At 36.7% G+C, this 22,127-nt stretch overlaps 1 protein-coding gene across 3 annotated transcripts in view; it reads right to left on the bottom strand.

Moving 5' to 3' along the window:
• RBM25 (RNA binding motif protein 25) overlaps window positions 1–16,684 on the bottom strand; it is a 53,068-nt gene extending 36,384 nt beyond the window's left edge. Inside the window, exons 1-5 of one of the 3 annotated variants that reach the window (XM_074327252.2) lie at window positions 16,479–16,654; window positions 7,763–7,879; window positions 7,533–7,653; window positions 2,095–2,144; window positions 571–738 (exon numbers count right to left, since the gene is read on the bottom strand). In XM_074327252.2, the coding sequence (XP_074183353.1) occupies window positions 571–738; window positions 2,095–2,144; window positions 7,533–7,653; window positions 7,763–7,804 (381 nt within the window). In that variant the 5' untranslated portion in view covers window positions 7,805–7,879; window positions 16,479–16,654. Of the gene's footprint in view, window positions 1–570; window positions 739–2,094; window positions 2,145–7,532; window positions 7,654–7,762; window positions 7,880–9,741; window positions 9,806–16,478 lie in introns of all 3 variants that reach the window. The other 2 variants (XM_074327253.2, XM_019733360.3) reach the window with 2 other exon arrangements.
• Between the last annotated feature and the right edge of the window lie 5,443 nt (window positions 16,685–22,127).

Genomic DNA, 22,127 nt, shown 5'->3' with positions numbered 1-22,127 from the left:
TGTGTGCTGTCGTGGGCTACCGTGTGCTTCCAGAGTGGCCAGTGGCCAGCGTGAGTGGCCGGCAGCCATTGTGAGTGGCTGGCAGCTGATGAGAGCTGCCGTGAGCGGCTGACCAACGACCAGCAACCGACTGCCTCAGCCGGGGGTAATGCAAGGCTCATAATACCAGCGTGGGCCAGGGAGCTATGTCCTACACAACTAGACTAAGAAACAACGGCTTGAACCGGAGTTGGGGGGAGGCGGAAAAAAGGGGGGGGAAAAGTTTCGAAAGATAAGAAATTAGTACTACCCATGTATAATGTGCATTCTTCTTTTTCCCTCACAAATTTGGGCAAAAGTGTATTATGCACAACAAAATACAGTACCCAGAATGTATGATGTGTGTGTGCGTGTATAAATTAAATGTAGCAAATCATGTTACAAGGGTGCTCACTGTACTATTCAACTTATTTGCAGAACTGAAATTTTCCAAAATAAAAAGGAGAAATTGAGTCCTCCTTCTACTTTTCAGTAACTTTGAAATTTATAATAAAAAAACTTTAAAAACGAAAAATAAACAGTTTAACTTACAGCAAGGAGCTGTCTTATAAGCATGTCTGAGGCTTTCTCAGAAATGTTGCCAACAAAAACAGTAGTAGTGGGACCACAATTTTCATCATTTTCTTTAGCCTTTAAGCCTGGATGATCTTTTCTTGCTCCCAAATGCTTGCCAACCATGGACACAGTCGGTACTAAGACCTGTAAGGAAGAAAGGCAATAAAATTTGATCTGGCAAATTACCTGTCACGTTTAATGTAACATTAGGCTAAAAACATAAATGTTAAAGTAGTAACTCTATGGCACATCATTATTAAAGGGTCTGCATAATCTAAAACTCCTAAAACACATAGCATTTTTCATTAATATAAACATAACAAGTCAAGTTCCACCACTAGATTACCTTTCTTTTAAAAACAACTTGGAAAAGCAAAAGAAAATTACTTGGATAGAAACTTTTTTACATTTAAGACAATTTTTATATGTTTAAGACATCATAAAACATTTTAAATTATCAAATCTATCCAGAAGTTTCTTTACAACTATATTCTGTACTAATATAACAGCAAATTTCAATTACCCCTGTTAATCCCCTTGCAGAATATTCAAATACTCCCAGAGCACTCTCCCCACACTTAAATTTTACCTTTGATCAGTTACTTGCATTTCTACCTTATTTTCCCTTTAAAACTTTCAACTTCCCAGAGGAAGAAATACTCTTACTCATCGTTTTATCTGGTACTGAATTTAGCAGAACGTCCACAGTAGGCACTGAATAATGGTGAACTGGGGAAGCTGCTCCAAACTCCAAATGCTAACTTTTCCTAGGCTGAAATGCAGGAGGGTAAGTAAGAGTACCTGTCATGTGGTAGTTTTCCAAAATAGCCAAACAATGGGTGTCCAATGAAAGAAAAGCTGGACTCCCCCTTGGTCTGCAGAACTGTATCTTCTTAATGGTCTGCCTCACAGCAGATTCTTGCTGGCCCGTGTAGTTCACATCTCCCTTTTTAGTGTGAATAACACCAGTCCCCTCACGTTTCAAAGCCCACAGGTAGAAAAACAGTTGAAAGTAATGAGATCTACCCTCTCTCACAGTGGAATTCCATATGAAGCCTGATATTGTACCAAATGAACTCAAAGAAATATTCTGATCAAATAACAGTTAAAAGGGTTATTATTTATTCATGTTATAGTATATCAGTATTCCTAACTAAGATGCTTAAAGTGTACAGAAACTTTGATGAATATAGAAAATTAAGGTTCAAAACCTAAGACTGAATAAAATAATGAAACAGGTATGTTGGATCATTCCCCTACCTCCCAGGACCAAGACAAGATGAGAGAATGACGAAAGAGCCAATGTTCTAAATCTGAAAATAACAAGGAAATGAAGAACCCAGAGAATAAGAGGGAAACCATCAAACTATGTATTTAGGGAGTATATTCCTATTATTCTTTTAAACACTTAAAATAATTTATCTAAATTCATGAAGTTTTTTAGCTTTAAAAGCAGTATCACTACCATATCTCCTAATTCCTCCTTAAAATTATACTTACAGTTGGAGCAGGAGCCATAATGCTCATTGGCACAGGAATCATGGGGGTCCCTAAGAAAAAAGTAAGAGTTGTAAGCATACAATTATATATGACTCTATTCTATATCGACTATATGCCATACATACAAGTAGCCTAAATCATAGTTAATTTAAGTGGAACTATCAAACTAATGAGATACTGACGAATGCCTTATTTTCTAGAGCAATGTAATATCAGGTCAAATTTATATAAGCTCACATACGTACAATAAAAAACTATTCTAGGGGCGGCAGAATGGCTCAGTTAGAGTGTGAGCTCTGAACTACAGGGTTGCCGGTTCAATTCCCACATAGGCCAGTGGGCTGCGCCCTCCACAACTAGATTGAAGGCAACAAGCTGCTGCTGGGCTTCTGGAGGGGTGGTCTAATGGCTCAGTTAGTTTGAGCGGGAACTCTCAACAACAGGGTTGCCGGTTCAACTCCTGCATGGGATGGTGGGCTGCGCCCCCTGCAACTAAGATTGAAAACGGTGACTGGACGTGGAGGTGAGCTGCGCCCTCCACAGCTAGACTGAAGGACAATTTGGAGCTGACAAGCCCTGGAGAGACACAGTTCCCCAATATTCCCCAATTTTTAAAAAAAATTCTAGAAGCAAAATGGCTACCACAACATGCTTTTGCCGTAAGGAGTATAACATTCTTGATAGTAACTGATTCAGCACCTCCTCAAAACCAGCAACTTTTACAAACACAGCTTCACTTGTGGGTGAACAACGGTATTAATGAATCCTTTAAAAGTTATTTTTTATGTATCAAATGAGAAATTAACCTGGAAACCTAGGAAAATCTTGTTATTCCTGGTTCTTCAATAAAAACTAAAATCACGGGATAGCTGATTAGCTCACTTAGTTATAGCATAGTGCTGCTAACACCAAAGGTTGCTGGTTCAATCCCCGCATGGGCCACTGTGAGCTTAAAAAGAAACACACAAAAACAAAAAAACCAAAATCACGCAAAAAACAAGATCAGTAATCTCAGTCACTATCACAGAGAAAAATCTCTAGGACAAGCACCTGCTGCTCTGAGGGTTTAACAATTGTCAGTGGGGTATCTACTATTGATATCTACATGTCTGTTTTCAACTACATTTGTTTACTAATCAGCTGCCGTATTGACAGTCCTTGTGCACATAACTAATGAATAATACTTACCAGTTGAGAACTAAGGAAAAGGTTGCAATGAAGGCAAAATCAGTGAAAGATTTGTCTACTTTTCCAATACAAATTTTAAAATGTGTCAATATATCTCAGAAAGTTCTGAAATTGTTCTTCAGTTCAAATTTAGCATCAGTTTAAGATAATTATCTACCTAAGACTGATGGATAATTCTTAAACATTTAACACTATCCATTTTTTTCCAATATAACTTATTTAAACAAAACAACATATAGGCTTCGGAATCAAACTTAGGCTCCGGAATCAAACTTAGGCTCAATTCTTAGTTCCATCACTTTTAGTTATGTAACTTTGGGCAAGTTTAACCTCAGCTTCAGTCTCCTCAATTCTGGTAAGCTTTTCTTGAGAGCCTGTGAGAGTGTCTGATATCATTTATGTGGGGTAAATACAATGGATGCTCAAAACTACTATAATTAATCAATTTGTATCTAAAATTTTCACTTTTGGGTGGACGGGTGGCTCAGTTGCTTAGAGCGACAGTTCTGGGCAAACGGGCGGCCAGTTCGATCCCCACATGGGCCACAGAGACGCACCCTCCACAACTAGAATGAAGTCAGTGTGCTGCCGCTCAGCTCCCGGGTGGCCAGATGGCTCAGTTGATTGGAGCGTGGGCTCTCAACCACAAGGCTGCTGGTTCGACTCCCACAAGGGATGGTGGGCTGCACCCCCTGCAACTAGCAACAGCAACTGGACCTGGAGGTGAGCTGCGCCCTCCACAACTAAGATTGAAAGGACAATAACTTGACTTGGAAAAAGTCCCAGAAGTACACACTGTTCCCCAATGAAGTCCTGTTCCCCTACCCCAATAAAAAATTTAAAAAAAAAATACATAAAAAATAAAATAAAAATTTCAATTTTGCAAAACAAAAAACAATACTCCTCAGGTAAACTTTCTATTAAAGAAAACATTCAGAAAGACATTGAAAAATATTTTTTCCTTTTTAAAAGTTAGTAAAAGTTTAATTGTATGTGTCTTACCTCAACATGAAATGCAGAATTCACATTAAAAAATATACTGCTATTCATTATAAAGATCTATGTATTATGCTAAAGTGAAAAAAAGCAAAGTGAACAGTGTATTACTAGCTGAGTTTTTCAAAAACAGACATGGGGAAAGAGCAAATATAAGCAAACACACTGGGATATGCATACCACATCTTTGGAGAGTTACTAGAAACTGATAAGAAAGGCTATCTTTGGAGAAAGGAACTCTCAGGAACTAGGAAGGGAAAACTTCCTTTTTCTATATACATGAATTACTTTTTAAGAAAAAATTATGGAAAAAAAATTATGGTTACTTTTCAAATTTATTTCTAATTTAATGTATGGGATCACCATATACATTATCTCACTTCAATTAATTGCACTTATTAAATGAATATTTGTAGTCTTCAATTATTATACTAGTTTAGCATACTGTTTGATTTTTTACCCTTTAAAGTATTGATGCTGCACACAGAATGCAGGTAGCAAATGTGCTGCAACTAAAGTCTGATCACCCAAGTATGCTTCCCTAAACAGAAATGATACTGTACGCCATTGCAAATGGAATCACAATTAATAGTGTTACCACTCCATAAACAAATGTCCACATTAGTGTGACACTGACCAAACAGGCAAAAAAAAACACTAAAAATCTGGTTTTGAGGTCTGTTGATTCATCTTAAAAGATATGCAGGGAGTAACCTTAAGAGAAATATGTCTCATTTATCTTCTGCTTCTATTTATAATTTGGTATAGTGTTCATTAGAAAACGTTACATTTAGTATTTGTTCTTTAAAAATTCAAAGGAAATTTAAGAGCTCACATAGGACAGTGTTTGTTTTAAAAGCCTCACCTGCACAGGTTTTCAGTGACTCAGAATGTTCTACTTTGTTTTCTTTAAGAAAGGATTAACATACACTCCTGCTGTGCTCCCTTCCTCCCTCACAACTTCTGCCTGTGTTTGTGTGGATCCCTAATCCCCAGAACCACACCATTGACATGGACATACTGTCTATAAACCCCTGGGTAACTTGTCACGATGCAGACTTCAGGTTGTTCTGTATAAAACGCAAAATAGATGTTTTTACTAACAAACAAGCAAACCAAAAAAAAGGAGAAAAAAAAAAAAATCAAAGGAATTTAAAATTCTGTCCATAAATCCAATCTACTGGTAAGGAAATTAAGTCACTGATTTTTATTGTCACCTTTCCTGATTCTGAAAAATTAAGCTTCATTCCCAATCCCTTAAATTTCTTCACATAGAAATAAACTATTCTTCCCTATAATTCAGTAATATAAGAGCTTTTAAAAAAGCATCATGGCTACTACCGTTTCCCCGAAAATAAGCAAAAATTAATATAAGACCCCATCTTATTTTACTATAAGACCAGGTATTATATTATACCCCGTCTTATTTTGCTACTATAAGACCGGGTAATATAGTAGTAAAATAAGACGGGGTCTTATATTAATTTTTGCTCCAAGAGACACATTAGAGCTGATGGTCCGGTCAGGTCTTATTTCCGGGGAAACGGTAGTAGGGGCTATCAAAAACACGTTATTATTATGATAGTATAAATTTATGAAAATTAGGATATATGGATACCCTCAAAAAAATTGATGCCCCAATGAAAGTGGTTCATGACACTGTCCTTAAATTATTAATCTGATTGATGGTTTACAACTTTATTCAGTTTGATGTTAACATTTTCTCAATCCCCCTTTTTTCGCAGAAATTCCTTTACAGTCCATTGCAAAGCAGTTAAGTTACTGACTAAAGTAGTTGTTACATGGGATAATAAACTGGTGGTATTTAAACTTTCACGCTACATCCCTTGGTAGGGATGGTAACCATGGATGGATAACAAATACACATCCATGGTTATCTAGAACAACAGCTTAAATAGCCTGGTATAGACAGACATGTCTTAAAAACTTGTACAAATATTGTATTCCACTCCACAATATACATGTGTAAGTAACTGTTCTAATTTCTTAAACTATGATTTACCCTCCAAGTCTTGAAGTTTTAAATGATATTTTAGAAAAATTGCCAGGCTTATCTTGCGGCTTTTCACACCTACTCCAGCATTGCTGTGTACTTGGCCTAGGGGCAGGAGCTCTCCAAAGCTGAGCCTCTGTAATGTATATATGAATTATCAAGTCATCATGTAAGCCAACTGCAAAGTACTTTTGATATTGTAACAGTAAAGCTCTTTAGTAAAAAACACTGTAATTTCAAATAAATAATCCAATGATTACAAACAGGTCCCTGATGTGAAGCTTTTCTCAAACAGAAATATTGCTGGATGATTTACAAGATCGTTTAATGATTTCAGCCTTAATTACACAGAATCTATATCAAGATATTTCTAACATGCAAATTAAGGAGAGCTCTTAGATACTACTATCTTTTGGAGGGGAAATGATTTTCTATGAAACGTTATCAACCCAATTAAAATATAAAAATATCTGAATTACCACCCATAAACCAAAGGAAAATCTTCTCTAAGGCCAAGCAATGTTAATTATGTACTTCAAGATAATCGTTCTCAAATGTGGGTTTTCTCTTAACTACGGTCAAATGGGTAGCTAGGTGTCACCTGTGAACTTGTTAAAAATAAAGATTCCTGAGTCCCAATTTCTGAGGATCTGATTCAGTGGGTTGGGGTGGGGACTGAAAATTTTTTTTTACCTCATAGAACTTTGGAGAGAGGAAGCTTTTAAACAGTGATTTGGAAAGCTTTATATACTGTCAACTATAAAAAAGTAAAGGGCATAATAGTATATGTAGGATGCTACTATGTATCTGTTAAAAGAAAAAAAAAAACTAATGGATAAAGGAACATATACTTATAGAGGCTTACAACATGCATTAGAAAATATCTGCAGGATAAAGAAGAAACTAATAACCCTGGCTTTGCTTCCCTCTTTCAATAAGGGGTTAGTAACAACAGTTAGGTGAGACTGTGATAAAAAAGTTTTCACTGTGTATACCTCTTGATTTTTACAACTTTATGAATGTATTACCTATTTTTTTTAAATAAAAAAAATTTGAAATTCCCAAATGAGTTTGATAGCCAGAAATGAAAACTACTGCCACAGGAAAATGAAACATCATGTTTCCAGAATGATGCTAATGGACACCTTTGCTACTAACAGTTACATATACATTACCTTCCTAAAGTTAATACTACAAAGGCAAAAGTATGAATAAAACAACAGTATTCATACAAACTTACCTGGAGGTACAGGCGGAGGAAAGCCAGGAAACTGTGGGGGTGGGATCCCTGGTGGGAGTGCTGGGATTCCCATTGGAGGGCGATTCAAATGAGGGGGAAAAGACATTCTTACTGCAGCACTCTAAAAAAAGAAATGGCAAATCATTTTATTTGAAAACTTTACAATTTGATATGCCTGGTTTGTTGGCCTTCATTTTTAGAGTATCTGCAAAATTCTAAAGTTTTCTTACCCAAAGGAGTTGGCAAAGACCCTCTTTTCTCTGTCTGTCCATTGAGAATTTTTAAAACTTAGATCTTTTCTAAAATAAGTTCCCAAAATGTACACCATCTAAGTTCAGGATAGACTCCTACAATCATACGGGAATACATATAAAGGAAGAAAAAAATTTTGAGGTTCAGTTAATATCCAAAACTTAAATACCAAACATCTTTTTAAACCAAACTCAGCATCCAGGAAGGTATCTAACAGTTATTTTTAAAAAGTGTTCTGATACATTCATTTTTAAATACATATCAGCACCTTTCTGAAAACTAATTTACAAAGTTACACAGTATTTATTGATTCAATGTTGTTGATTCAGTTCCTCAAGTACCAATGATTTGTCTCAGTGATCTACAAACCTGAGGAGGGAAAACTTCCTGACACACAGTAACCATTCAAATATAAAGAGAACATAAAATTTGTGACAATGAGGAAAAAAGTCATGATTTTTCTTAAACTGAAAAACAAACCCTTTAACCATTCTTGAACGAAATTCAATAAATGAATGAATGAATGAAATTCAAGAATCAGATGCTAGCGTTTGATTTTTAAAACAAGAACACACTGAACTGTTTCATCTGGTTTGTGATATTACTACTTAAAAGAAACCTGTTTTTTACTTTTAGATAAATGAATATAAGTATTTATCATTTTTCCTCCCTCAATTTTATATTTTCCTCAACATATTCAGCTGTCCACATCTATTGGAAAAAGTAGTAAAACAATGTTAGGATGTCCTAGGTGGATTCCATGCACCAATTTTAAAAAGCAGCCAAAATAAGTGTGCTGATATCACAAGCAGTGATTTGATCAACAGGAGATATTTCTGTTGGACACTAAGAAAAATGCCCTCATCCATGCTCTATAACTTGAAGGAGTTTAGAGTTGTTAGAAGCTTTTAAAAAAGGTTTGTCTCTACTTTTTTCTTTTATGCATTATTTTACTCACCCTTCAGAAGAGAGAAGATAAAAAGTGCATGTCTTCCACTTCCTCGCCCCCTAATCCCAACAGATTGGTATATATCGTTGTATTCTTCTAAACATCTCTCTATACACAAACTAATATATAATTATTTGTGTTTTTCTGCAAACAGTATAATCATACTATATTGTTATGTGCATTTCTCCCTCATCATTAACATCTTTATGTCAGTTTAAAAAGTTTTATTCCATTCTATATAAGGCAACAAACTATTAAAATATATACAATAATTATTCAACCAACATTGTTGGTTGGCTCCACATTTTACCTCTTACGAATGATGAACATGACAAACTGAACATGTAACTCTATGCACCTCTGCAAGTAATTGTATAATACAGACTAGTACTGTACGTATCCACACTTTACCTCCAAAACTAGTGTACAAATTTATTCCCACCACCAGTATATGGGTATGCCCTTACCTCATATCCTCACCATTGCTAGAGTAAATCAGTGTTTAAATTATAACAATCTGCTGATAGGTAAAAAATACTCGTTTTTTTTTTTACAGTTTGCATTTCTGTAATTACTAAGGTTGAGTTATCTTTTTACCTGTTTATTAGACATTTCTTTAAAACAAAAAGAATGTCCTGCGTGTTCACAGCCATTCTTTCGACTTAATTTTAAATTAGAGTAATAAAATATGCTATAAAATCTAAACTTCAATTTCAGAAAACATAATACACTTAAAACATTTAGACAGCTATATAGGTAAAATAAATTCCTAAGATGATTTCATATGCTTAGCAAATAAGGTACTGGAAATGCTTTAAAATAGTAAATAGGTGTCATCATAAATTAAAAATGGAAAATGCAACTAATTTAAGATTGTAAATGTGTTATACTTTTAAATAATCCTTTTGTAATACTTTTGCCCCAAAATAAAAACAAATATTCTAAAAGGAAGGGAACAGGAGTCTACATATCTCCTTTTAAAATAGAGAGTGCTACTGTCCTACTTACAGAATCTCTTGTATTATAATACTCTATCTCAGCACTTTCTTAGGAGGGCAGTTGGTATTAATACCTGTTGAATAAATGAATGAATCAGTAAACAAATGAACTCTGAGGACCTCATTAAACAAATTTATTAAGAAGCTCCCATGTGCCAGGTACTATGCTAGCAATGACCCAGAGCCTAACCTCACAACGGTTATAAAGATTGGGCTATGAATTCATCTTTGAATCACTTTTCCCCCAAGTACTAGAAGCATTATTTTTTTAAACCCTCTGTTTTTAGTGTTTAAACAGTATTTCATGGTTTTTAAATGCATAATTCAAATAAATAAATAAAATGCATAATTCATTCTGTAAAGAGTTAACCAGATTATACACTCAATTTAGTTTATGCCATATATTATCTATTCCATTCACTTTCAATTTTTCTATAAAATATTTCCTTTACTTTGGGCTGTTCAAAACTTGCTTATGCATAAGCTGAACTTCAAAGGTGAAGGTTACCTTAATAAGACAATGGCCTTTCTATGGAAATTCAGAAAAACATTTTTGGTGATCTCTGATATTTATGTTCACTTTAAACATCCTAAAATGAGAATATCAACCACTTATTTCAACATAGTTTTATATATTTTAACATGTAAAAATGGTTACCATAAGCAAGCTTATCAGATTTTACATACAGCTGATAAACTGTAACACTCCTATAATAAATTATATAGATAGTCAAAGTTGGTAGGTACTTTGTAGAATGAAGTTGGAAAGAGAGCTACGGAGTGCTTCATTTTAAATACAGTGATCTGGCCTCACCAAGAAGGCAATATTTGAACAAAGACTTGAAAAAGGCTGAGGTAGGAAGCCCTATTCATATCTGAGGGAAATAGCCTTCCAGCAAAGGAAAACAGAACATACAAAGAGCCCGAGGTGGGCATGGAACATTGGGGTAGGAAAGCAAGGCCAACAGCTAGAGCAGAGCATGGGAGGAAAGTCCGAGTATTACTTGGGGTGGGGGTTCACAGACTTGCAGGGCTCTGTATTGTTAAAGTTTTGGTTTTTACTCTGCGTAAGATGGAAAACATTTTAAGGTTTTTTATTTGACTCACATTTTAACAGTGTTACTGGCCTCTTTGTTAAGATAAGACTGGAGAGCAAGGGCAGAAGCAAAAGACTACTGCAATAATCCAGACAAGAGAGGATGACCTGAAACAGGTGGTAGTGGTGAAGTGGTAACAAGTTTTGTTAAGATTCTGGATATACTATGAAAGTAACCAATAGCTGAGGGATTGTGTGTGGGGTTTAAGAAAAAGATACAGAGGTTATTTTTATTAGTACTGAAATGATTTAAATAGCATTTAAAAATATTTGAGTACTAGTGCTTCACTTTTAGAAGGTTCAAAGCATTTTACCTGCTAAGTATGATATTTTATGACCCAAAGTAACAAAAACAAGCACCTATGAAGGAAGTGTTGCCTATCTCTAGTGTGGCAATGGTCATATTGGTTTATGCATTTGTCAAAATTCACTGAATTAAAATGGGTGCATTTTATTGTAAAATTTATGTCAATAAATTTGGTCCCCACCAAAAAAACAAACTTCTAAATAACATTTCTCTCTACCACTCAAATTATTCTTTTCACTTTTTTCTCTTTACTCTTTTAAACCACTCTTTTTTCCTGCACTCCTGAGAATACCATTACTGCTTATAACCATTCCTCCATTGAATATCCCAAAAGAAACAAAATATTTTACCAGGGATAGATTTAGAGGCTAACGCTATCAAGACACTGTATGCCAAATTTGAGAAATGGTAAGAGGCCAACAAACCAAGATTCTCCTCAGCAAATGTTCATATACAATTTACTCATTCACTCAATAAATATATTGTAGATTTATTTTACAATAAACATGTGCCAGATTCTTTTCTAAGTATTATTTTTTTTGTTCTGAAAGAGCAAATTTTAAGTTATTATGTAGTTACTATACAGCCAGTCCAGTTGCTCTGATTGAATATAAATGATTATTAGTGTATCATGCACTGTTTCCTGCTCTGCTCATAATAAGCCTGGCAAGGTACAATGGACTAACACAGCTCCCCAGCCTAAGCAAAGCAAGCCCTTCATAACATCATTTCTCAAACTGAATTTCCACAGAGCTGGAGTCTTCAGAAACTATTCCTAAGGAAAGGTGTTCCATGTCCAAAGAATAGGAAATACTTGATTAACAAAAAGTGTATTTTACAGGAAAGCTTTTCAGACATGTGAAAATACTCAAGTGTTTTTAGTCTCCAAAAAGGGAGCTGATCTTTTTCTGAGATTTCCACATTGCTGTTTCACATTTTCAATGATTAAAAAGCAATACTAGGGCCGGCCCGGTGGCTCAGGCGGTTAGAGCTCCGTGCTCCTAACTCCGAAGGCTGCCGGTTCGATTCCCACATGGGCCAGTGGGCTCTCAACCACAAGGTTGCCAGTTCAATTCCTCGACTCCCGCAAGGGATGGTGGGCAGCGCCCCCTGCAACTAAAATTGAACACGGCACCTTGAGCTGAGCTGCCGCTGAGCTCCCGGATGGCTCAGTTGGTTGGAGCCTGTCCTCTCAACCACATGGTTGCCGGTTCGACTCCCGCAAGGGATGGTGGGCTGTGCCCCCTGCAACTAGCAACGGCAACTGGACCTGGAGCTGAGCTGCGCCCTCCACAGCTAAGACTGAAAGAACAACAACTTGAAGCTGAACAGAACCCCCCACAACTAAGATTGAAAGGACAACAATTTGACCATTGTTCCCCAATAAAGTCCTGTTCCCCTTCCCCAATAAAATCTTAAAAAAAAAAAAAGCAATACTATTAGAGAGAAAAATTAGTGATAGTCTGGAGTTGGAGTGGGAACAGGGAGTGACTTGCAAACAGGAAAGAGGGATCCTTTTAGGGTAATGGTTGCACAACTCTGAACATTAACTAAAAATCACTGAATTGTATTGTACATTTACGTATCTGAATTTTACGTCAATTACACTTTAATAAAGCTGCTTTACAAAAAGCAACATAATTCAGAACAATTTCAGGCAAAATTCAATTAAGACCTGTATATTAGATAATACTGTATCAGTATTAATTTCCTGATTTTGATCATTGTGTTGTTAAATAAAACATCCTTGCTTTTAGGAAATACACATTTAGGAGTTAAAGAATACCACATCTGCAACTTACTAACAAAATATTTCAGAAGAAAACTATGGCAAAAAAGAGAGGATAAAAGAAATGTTAACATTTGGGTAACGTGGGTGAAAAGTATTTGAGAATTCTTGGTACTTACTATCCTTTTTTAAGTTTGAAGTTATGTCAAAATAAAAAGTTGAAAAAAAAGCAGTATCAATAATTCTAGTTAGTGGAAATTTCATGCTTTTTTATTTTCAAAATTTAAAAAAAAAGTAGGAAAAAAAGCTATTCAAAACCTTTGAAGAATCGGAATTCTTATGAATGGCAGTGGTAGTGCCAGAACACTTTCGAGAGATTAAAAAAATACACAGAATGTTTTTGTAAGACCTTAAAAGATTCAATGATTACTTTTGCTTCCGAAGTAACAGTTAATATAATTTTCCCCTAAATCACGTATAATTGAGAAAAGTATGTAGCTAATTTGTCTGTGGACAAAAAAGTAACTTGAAAATCCCAAACTCATATTAGGTCTGAAGTAGTTACCCAATGTTAAAATGGACTTATTTTAAAATATAATTAAAAATTTTATATATATATAGATTCACAGGATGTAAGGTACAGCATAAGGGATAGAGTCAATGGTATTGTAACAGCTATATACAATGTCAGAGGAGCAGTAGAGTTGGGGGGTTTATCAATTAGTAAGGGGTGTAAATGTCTAATCATTATGTTTTATACACCTGAAAGGAATATTTAAAAAATAAATTAAATTAAAAAAAAAAAAATATATATATATATATATATATATATATATATATACACATATTTCGAGCCTTAGTGCAATGGGATAAAGATAACAAACCACAAAATAAGTCAAAACTATCATTAATATATGGTGCCTATATGCAACAATGGGACAATAAAAACATTTTCTTCCTAAAAGTACTGATACGCTACCAAAAAAAAAACAACAAAAATCCACTCGGGAGACCAAAAAAGGAAATTTGATAACCCCAAGATGATGAATTATTTAATAAAAACAGCAACTAACATTTTTATTTACTTTCATTTACAAAAGCCTTCAACTTACATTATCTCATTTAATCTCCCAAATTATCTCATGTAGATATATTATGCCCCTTTTACAGAAGAAGTTAATGTCCAAGGGAACACAACAAGTGGGTGGGGACCCAAAGTCCCCACTATCCTGAAATTACCAACCCAAAGGTTGTTTTCATTGTATCACAATGCCTTTTTCTACTAACAACATATGAAGGAGAAATTTATTAAGGGTTAACTTTTACTTTAAAAGTCTATTCAAGGGCTGGACCGCTGGCTCAGGCGGTTAGAGCTCCATGCTCCTAACTCTGAAGGCTGCGGGTTCGATTCCGACATGGCTCTCAACCACAAGGTTGCTGGTTCAATTCCTCGAGTCCCAAGTCCCATAAGGGATGGTGGGCTGCGCCCCTGCAACTAAGATTGAACATGGCACCTTGAGCTGAGCTGCAGCTGAGCTCCTGGATGGCTCAGTTGGTTGGAGCACATCCTCTCAACCACAAGGTTGCCGGTTCGACTCCCGCAAGGGACGGTGGGCTGTGTCCCCTGCAACTAGCAACGGCAACTGGACCTGGAGCTGAGCTGCGCCCTCCACAACTAAGACTGAAAGGACAACTTGAAGCTGAATGGCATCCTACACATCTAAGATTGAAAGGACAACAACTTGAAGCTGAACAGCACCCTACACAACTAAGATTGAAAGGACAACAACTTGAAGCTGAACAGCACCCTACACAACTAAGATTGAAAGGAAAACAACTTGACTTGGAAAAAAGTCCTGGAAGTACACACTGTTCCCCCAATAAAGTCCTGTTCCCCTTCCCCAATAAAATCTTTTAGAAAAAAAGGTCTACTCAAGCGAAATAAGTCAGAAAAAGGAGAGAAACCATGATTTCACTGATATGTGATATATGAACCAAAAACAACAAAAAAACAAGACAAATGAGAAACAAAAGCTCATAGACACAGACAATAGTTTAGTGGTTACCAGAGGGTAAAGTGGGTCCCGGTGGTGGTAGATGAGGGTAAAGGGGATCATATATATGGTGATGGAAGGAGAACTGACTCTGGGTGGTGAACACACAATGGGATTTATAGATGATGTAATACAGAATTGTACACCTGAAATCTATGTAACTTTACTGACAATTGTCACGCCAATAAACTTTAATTAAAAAAAAAGGAAACAAATCTAAAAAAAAAAAAAAAAAAAAGCCTATTCAGAGTACACTGGAAGAAATACTGGTATCAGGGTTAGGCTCTTGTATATTTCACTGAAAAATCTTAAATAACAAATATTTAATGTGGATTAAAAAACACTGTTATTTGGGTATTGCACTAAGGATTTTATATACATTTTTCTCAATTCCCAATCCCAATCACCTATGAGGTAGATACTATTATAACCCTTATTTTACAGATGAAGAAAACAAAGCCTTTAAGAAAAGTTACATTGATTAGAATAGTATAGTATCTACTTGAATCATGAGGAACTGATGACCAACTGAATGCCTTTCTAGGCTTCTGAATGTTTTTGGAAACAATCTTTTAAAAATTAAAGCTCCCCCCCAAAAAAAAATTGAAGCTCCCAAGACAATATGAAACTTATTTATACACTACTGCCAACTACCTAATTCACAGTACTTCACACTATAGCAGTCTGGTGCAAGAGAAGTCCAAGCTCTTCCCTCCTTTTGGTCTGCTCCACTCTGCCCAGTATCAAAATGGCTTTTCCATGGCAATAGAAATCCACATTACATAACTTCAAAATAATCTTCATACTCCTAGACCTATTTCGAAAAACGTATTTAAAAAGTGGTACTGAAGACCAAAGAAGGGTGAGAAACAAGTAACACATTTTAATGGGGAGCTTGGTCATTGCCTAGAATGAATGGAGATACAGATTACTGCAACCTCCAATGGGCCTCAATACTCATCACAATCTTAGAAAAGCAAACCAAGAGGGTGCGAAAAACAAGTGGGCATTAGCTAAATTCAGGGGTGGGGGAGTACACTCAGGGGCGAGTTTTAGATGACCAAAAAGGAAGGGAAAGAAATCCGTCGGTGGCCAGCACCTCTCTAAAAAGGGTGGGTACTGGCTGGCTTCTAGGCAGAGCCTAGGCCAAGTGAGTCCTAGGCCCGGAAACTCTACCATAGGGCTCGGTTTAGAAAGGGACCTCAGAGAAGGGCTCCCCAGGGGCAGACCTACGGTTTTGTGGCAAACATGGAGCCCAAAAGGAGCCGAGGCGATTCACTGTGGCGGACCACGAAAGGAAAAGGGAAAGTGGGCGACAATGCAAGGAGGAAAGCCCTGGCAGTAGGTCCGGCCTCCACGATCTCCTGCGGGGCCCGCTGGCTTTTGAGTCCTTAAACAAGTGAAGAAACCCAACCCTCGTGGCCGTCCCCTTCCCCACCCAGCACCCCTCTTTACCCCCACCCCGCCCCGGCCCTTTCGGATACTCCCCGACTTTCCTTCCTCCCCTAGCAGAAGTACCCGGTTTCCCGGTTGCCACACGCGTTCAGAGGGGTGAACTCACCCGCCGCCGAGAAAACGGTACTGTCTTCGCGGTTTTCTGGGCTCCAGGTTACGAGTGGGCTCCACCAGTTCGAGGTTTCTGCGCACCGCTCGCCAGGAGACTGGTTCCGAAGCAACTACTCGCACAGGCCGCAACGCAAACACAGCCGCGCTGCGCGGGGAGCTTCTGGAGGTCTTCCTCTTGCCCGGCGTGCACTGCGGCCGGAGGAGTGGAACGGAGAATCATAGAGAAGAATGCATATAGACAGTCTTCACTGTTGGCTCTGACTCACCACGCCCCAGCGAGTAACCATAGAGAAGGACCGCCTAGTACGGACTAGAAAGGCTCGAGCTGTAAATTACGACCCACCCTGCCATTTTTGATTGGAGCTGATTGAATCTTGTGACTACGCGGCGCCATCTTGAGGTCAAGGTTCCGGCTGGACCGGCGCGAAGGATGTTGGAGGATTTCTCGCTTTTTGTAATTTGTGTTTCGGGGGTTAGAACGTTGCTCTGTGGTTCATTGAGGTTCGATTGATTGATAATAGGGCCCCACCCAGCACCTCCGTAGAAACCCCAAGGGCTGATCTTTCCCTAGAAAACAACTACTCTTGATACCAAGAGAATTGGCCATGTTTTTTTTGTTTTTGTTTGTTTTTAAAGTGCACACACACAAAAGCTTATGCGCACTGGTAGGCCAAAGAGGTTGTTAAATATGTGAAATAAAAATATATATATATCTGAAATACCTAAACTGACCTCTAAAAACATTTAACATACCTTTCATTCTGTAATGTAAACATGCTAAAAAAAAGCACCTCACTAAATTAATGGAAATGAGCTACTCGCGAATGGTTATTCGATTTATGGACTTTGTGGTCAATATCTATTTACAGACCTTTGTTTGCCAACTACTTGCTTCTCAGAAGGCTTATAATTTATTCAATATAAAGTTATTGTCTCCCTAAGTGACGTGTTGAGCTGAGTGCTGATAGTAGGAAGGTAAAGAGGCGTGCAAGTTTATTACTGTCCTGGTGGAGCTGCAAACAACACTGAATAGTTGACAAATTCTGATCACTGTATATAAAATTGAAACAACCTACACACTCCCTGTCTGCGTTTTCTATTTAATTTTACCCTATAGCATGAATCACCGTCTGCTGTACTGTATTTTATGCTGTCTGCCCCACCAGAAAGCAACCTTAAGGGGTACAGAGATTGTTTGTACGTTGCTCATTCCCAGTGCCTAGAACAATGCCTAGTGCATTGTAAGAGTTTAATAAATATTTGTTGAATGAAAGAAATGATTACATATGCTAAGTACCAACACTATAAAATGCATTGGGAGACTAATGGGAAAGGCTATATCATTGCTACCATCTGTAAAATTTACATCCATCAGTATAGTCCCTTGTCCTTGCTAAGTTTCCTTACCACTGAGGAGGGCTAATAATACCTAACTACACAGAACTACTGCAAGGACTAAATTAACTAATGTATGGGAAAGTACTTTATTCATTAAAGTGCTAGACAAATGCTAATTACCTTTTGCAAATGAAAAAAAGCAATTTGTGCCTTTTGTTTTTAACTGCTGCAAGCGTAAACAAAGAAATCCTTTCAGGTTACTCTGTATCCCTTTGTATTGTTTGTGTTGTTAGAAATACTGTACACTAATTCATGTATTCCTTGTTTAGTAAAAAATGTAACCTTAAGGAGAGAGTTGTCTCAAGCAACTTTGCTAACTTTCCTGTAGTAAACTTTCCTGTTTATGTTGATTTAACATCCATTCCCGTCTTTGGTAAGGGCACTCCACATTTCTTAAATCATCCTTCCACTATTCCAGATTTTTGTAGTTTGACTAGGAAGTCCCAACCCTGGTCAGACCCCTTAGGACACAGGGATAGACTTATAATCCAATCAAAGCCTAATGGTTTAGCCTTTATATTGTACCAGGCACTATTTTAAGCATCTTGCAAATATCAGCAACTTTAATCCTCAGAGCAACCCACCTACTAAGAACTGTTGTTACACAGATGAAGAAGTGAAGTAAATCGTGGAAAGATTAAACAATTTGCCTAAGGTTATACAAGCAGTAAGTGATGGAGACAGTCTGGTTACTGAGACCAGGCTCTCAAACAGACAGTCTGGTTACTGAGACCAGGCTCTCAAACAGACAGTCTGGTTACTGAGACCAGGCTCTAAACACAATGCTGGTTTATTCTATCAGGAATAATGGTAAGAAGAAGAAGAAAAAAGATGGGAGCAGGAAAGGCTATCTTTTTCACTTAATTTAAATATTGGGGGAGATAAGCTTGGAACTATTGGGGATAAGAATAAAACCATCACATGTATATTGCTAGGTGGATACAAGGCTAATCGGGAATCACTGAATAAATTGCATGTCTAATCACTATGCTGTACACCTAAAACTAATATAATATTGAATGTTAACTGTAACTGAAAAATAAATAAATAAATAAACAAAACCATCACAGAAGAAAGCAGAGCTAAGAGAAGGTGAAATATTTTTGACAATATCATTTGAGAACATGGACTCAGCCATTCCTGCACCAGATATGCTTCTAGGCTTCTCAGTATATAAGCCAATAAATTCCATTTCCTAAATCAGTTAGAATTAAGTTTTCTATCCCTTAAACAGAAACAATCCTAATGATACACTTATATATATTTGTAGAAGACAGGCCAAGCATTCGCTTGCAATGCCAGTCATCCTCCTCCTAAGATTTTCCTCACAGGCCCTTGCTGAGGAAAGTGGCTATAAATAATTAATTTGGATATTGGTGGCCATATTATATGCATTAGGACCCTATTCCTATGGCCACATTTGACCCAATTGGGCAGCAGCATATCATGTAACCTGTGAGAAAAACATTTTTTAGCTGGACCAAACAGATACTCTCAAGAATTTAAACTGGATATGTGGATAAACTAGGTAGTAAAGCCAATTAATTGATAGCAAAAGAAAAATGCAGTGATAGGTGACAGAGGAGGTGAATCATGTCAAAAACAGAAAGTCACTAGATTAGTAGGTACCTTTGTGGCCTGGATTCGGAAAAGGAAATGATTCAAATTCTCATCAAGGCACTGGAGCTGTCATCGGAACTGCTGGAGCTACAGGGGTATCCTGATGGAGATGTAGTCTCCCAGAGGCCCAGGCATGTAGCTTTAGTTCCTGTTTCATCATTCAGGGCATATACCACTGTATGATAGTCATCTGTTTCTCACGTAGTCTCCCTCCTGGACATTGAGTTCCTTCCAAGGAAGGGTCCAAGGAAGGGACCATGGTTTATTCAACTTTAAATGCCCAAGCTAGACACATAATAGTCACAAAATTAATATTTGATTTAAAAAATCACAGCATATCTTTAAAGTATAGCAAAATAACTTTAAAAAGCCAGATATCAATCAGTTTTTCTCAGCATCTCTGTTCTAGAGCTCTAGTTTAGGCTACTTTGTCATCAAGATTCAAACTTTACGTGAATTAAAACTGCTGCCACTTAGCATTATTAAAATATTTGTGTAATTATAGGAGATAGGTGTATTTTTGTGTTTGACCCTCTAAAGTTATCAAAAACTAAGTAATCATATTGAGCGGAAGAGGAAATGGGTGCAAAAAGGGGCAATTTTCCATATGAAGTGATGAGTTAAGACTACGCCTTGGGCTGTAAAGAAGGGGCTACTCAAGTAGCTTAAAAAATGGAGGGTTTGTTGAAATCTAATGACCGAAATGTGCAAAGTATTGGTAGCAGTACTTAGTCTAGTCTATGGATCTAGGAAAGTCTAACAGGAGGAAGTATTTTTCTGAACTATGTTTTAACCAGGACTAGAGAGGGAGGACAAATGATGAATAAAATATGAAAAATGCCCCTCTCCACTGTAATTGTAGAAATGCTGATACCATAGTAAAATGTCACACTAAAGTCATTTCATTAGTAAAAATTAAGAACTCTGATAATACAACGACATAGAATAATAGGAACACATAGGCATTGTTGGCAGGAATCTACAACTACTTTGGCATAACCTAGAAAAATAAAGGCTGTGCTTTCTCTATGATCCAGCAGTTTCACTCCTAATTTTATATAGACAATTTGCGTATATGCACAAGGACACATGCTCAAGAATGTTCATGGCACCATTATTCATAAAGGAAAAAACAATACGCGAAACTGCTCAAACTTCTGACAAAAGAATAGATATTTTCAAAAAGTCACATAATGAGCATTATATAAAAATGGAACAAATTAGTTACACACAAGATGTTGAGTGAAAAAAGCTAGACAGAAGTCTATGTATTATATGATACCATTATTATAAAAATAAAAAATTGGCTTAAGTAATAATCTATTGTTTAAAGAGGCACACATATATTATAAAACTGTGTTTTTTAAAAACCAAAGGAATACTTAATTGAAAATACAGGCTAGTGATTGCCTGTTGGAGTTACTATTTCTCTTATGGAGGGAGCAAAGGTGATAAGACTGGAAAAGAACATATAGATAGCCTCAGTGGTTTTGGTAATATTATAGTTCATCAATTCAGTGATGGGTTTACTGGTTTTCATTTTATTATTATGCTTCATAATTTACATATACATTTACATATGCATTACATATATTTTCAATGTAGCAAACATTACACACATTTTAAATTAAAAATAAATTATGCAACCACATCTATATATACTTACAGAAATGTATGATTTTATTTTGCTTTTAAAAATTTTACATAAATGGAATCAGAGTTATTCAACTTTCAACCACTAATAGGGCTTGGGTTTTTTTGTTAAATTTGTACACAGAAAACTACCTCATTGTAAAAGCTGAAACTATGTCTGCCTTTTGCTAAGTCCAATGGACATTTATCAGCCCTTATTTTACTCCTCTAGCATTTAATACTTCTGACCACTACACTTTGACAAATCCTCTTTCTTTGTCTTGTGTGTCCCACACTCTTCCTCCTATCACTCTACTTCTTCTCAGTCTCCTTAGGAGTGTACTCTTCTTATGCTCATGTCTTAAAATGTTGGTCTTCCTCAGGGTCCTGCTGCAGGTTTTCCTCTCCTCTTACTCTTAAGTGATTCCACAGATGACTCATCCACTCTTAGGGCTTCAACAACATCTGTTCCCAGATGTATATCTTGGGCCTAGATCACTTGTGTTCCTTCTCTTATTGGCCAGCTACCTACCTAGAATATTCTCTGGCCATTTCAAACCCAACATCAGCAAAACTACACTCATTATTATTGCCCGTTTTTGAAGCAAAATTTACATGAAATTCACAATTTAAAACACTTTTAAATGTACAATTCAGTGGCTGTTAGTACATTCACAATATTATTCAACAATCACCACTAATTCTAGAATGTTGCCCTAATAGAAACTCTGTACACATTGAGAAGTCACTCCCCACAACCCCTGGCAACCACTGATTGGTTTTCTGTCTCTATGGATTTGCCTATTCTGGGCACTTCCTATAAACTTAATCATAGACTATGTGGCCTTTTGTGTCTAGCTTCTTCCAGTTAGCATGTTTTTAAGGTTCATTCATTTTGTACCATGTGACAGTACTTCACTCGTATGTATGGCTGAATAATACAAGGTCTGACAATTAAGTTTGCAAACTTGTTGGTATGATGTTCCGAAACTTT

The sequence above is a fragment of the Rhinolophus sinicus genome, chromosome 3, assembly GCF_057876585.1.
Source record: "Rhinolophus sinicus isolate RSI-liver-muscle chromosome 3, RSI-T2T, whole genome shotgun sequence".
In the NCBI taxonomy this organism is placed as follows: domain Eukaryota; kingdom Metazoa; phylum Chordata; class Mammalia; order Chiroptera; family Rhinolophidae; genus Rhinolophus; species Rhinolophus sinicus.
The sequence above is the reverse complement of the archived record's forward strand: the minus strand, read 5'-3'. Positions and strand labels throughout refer to the sequence as shown.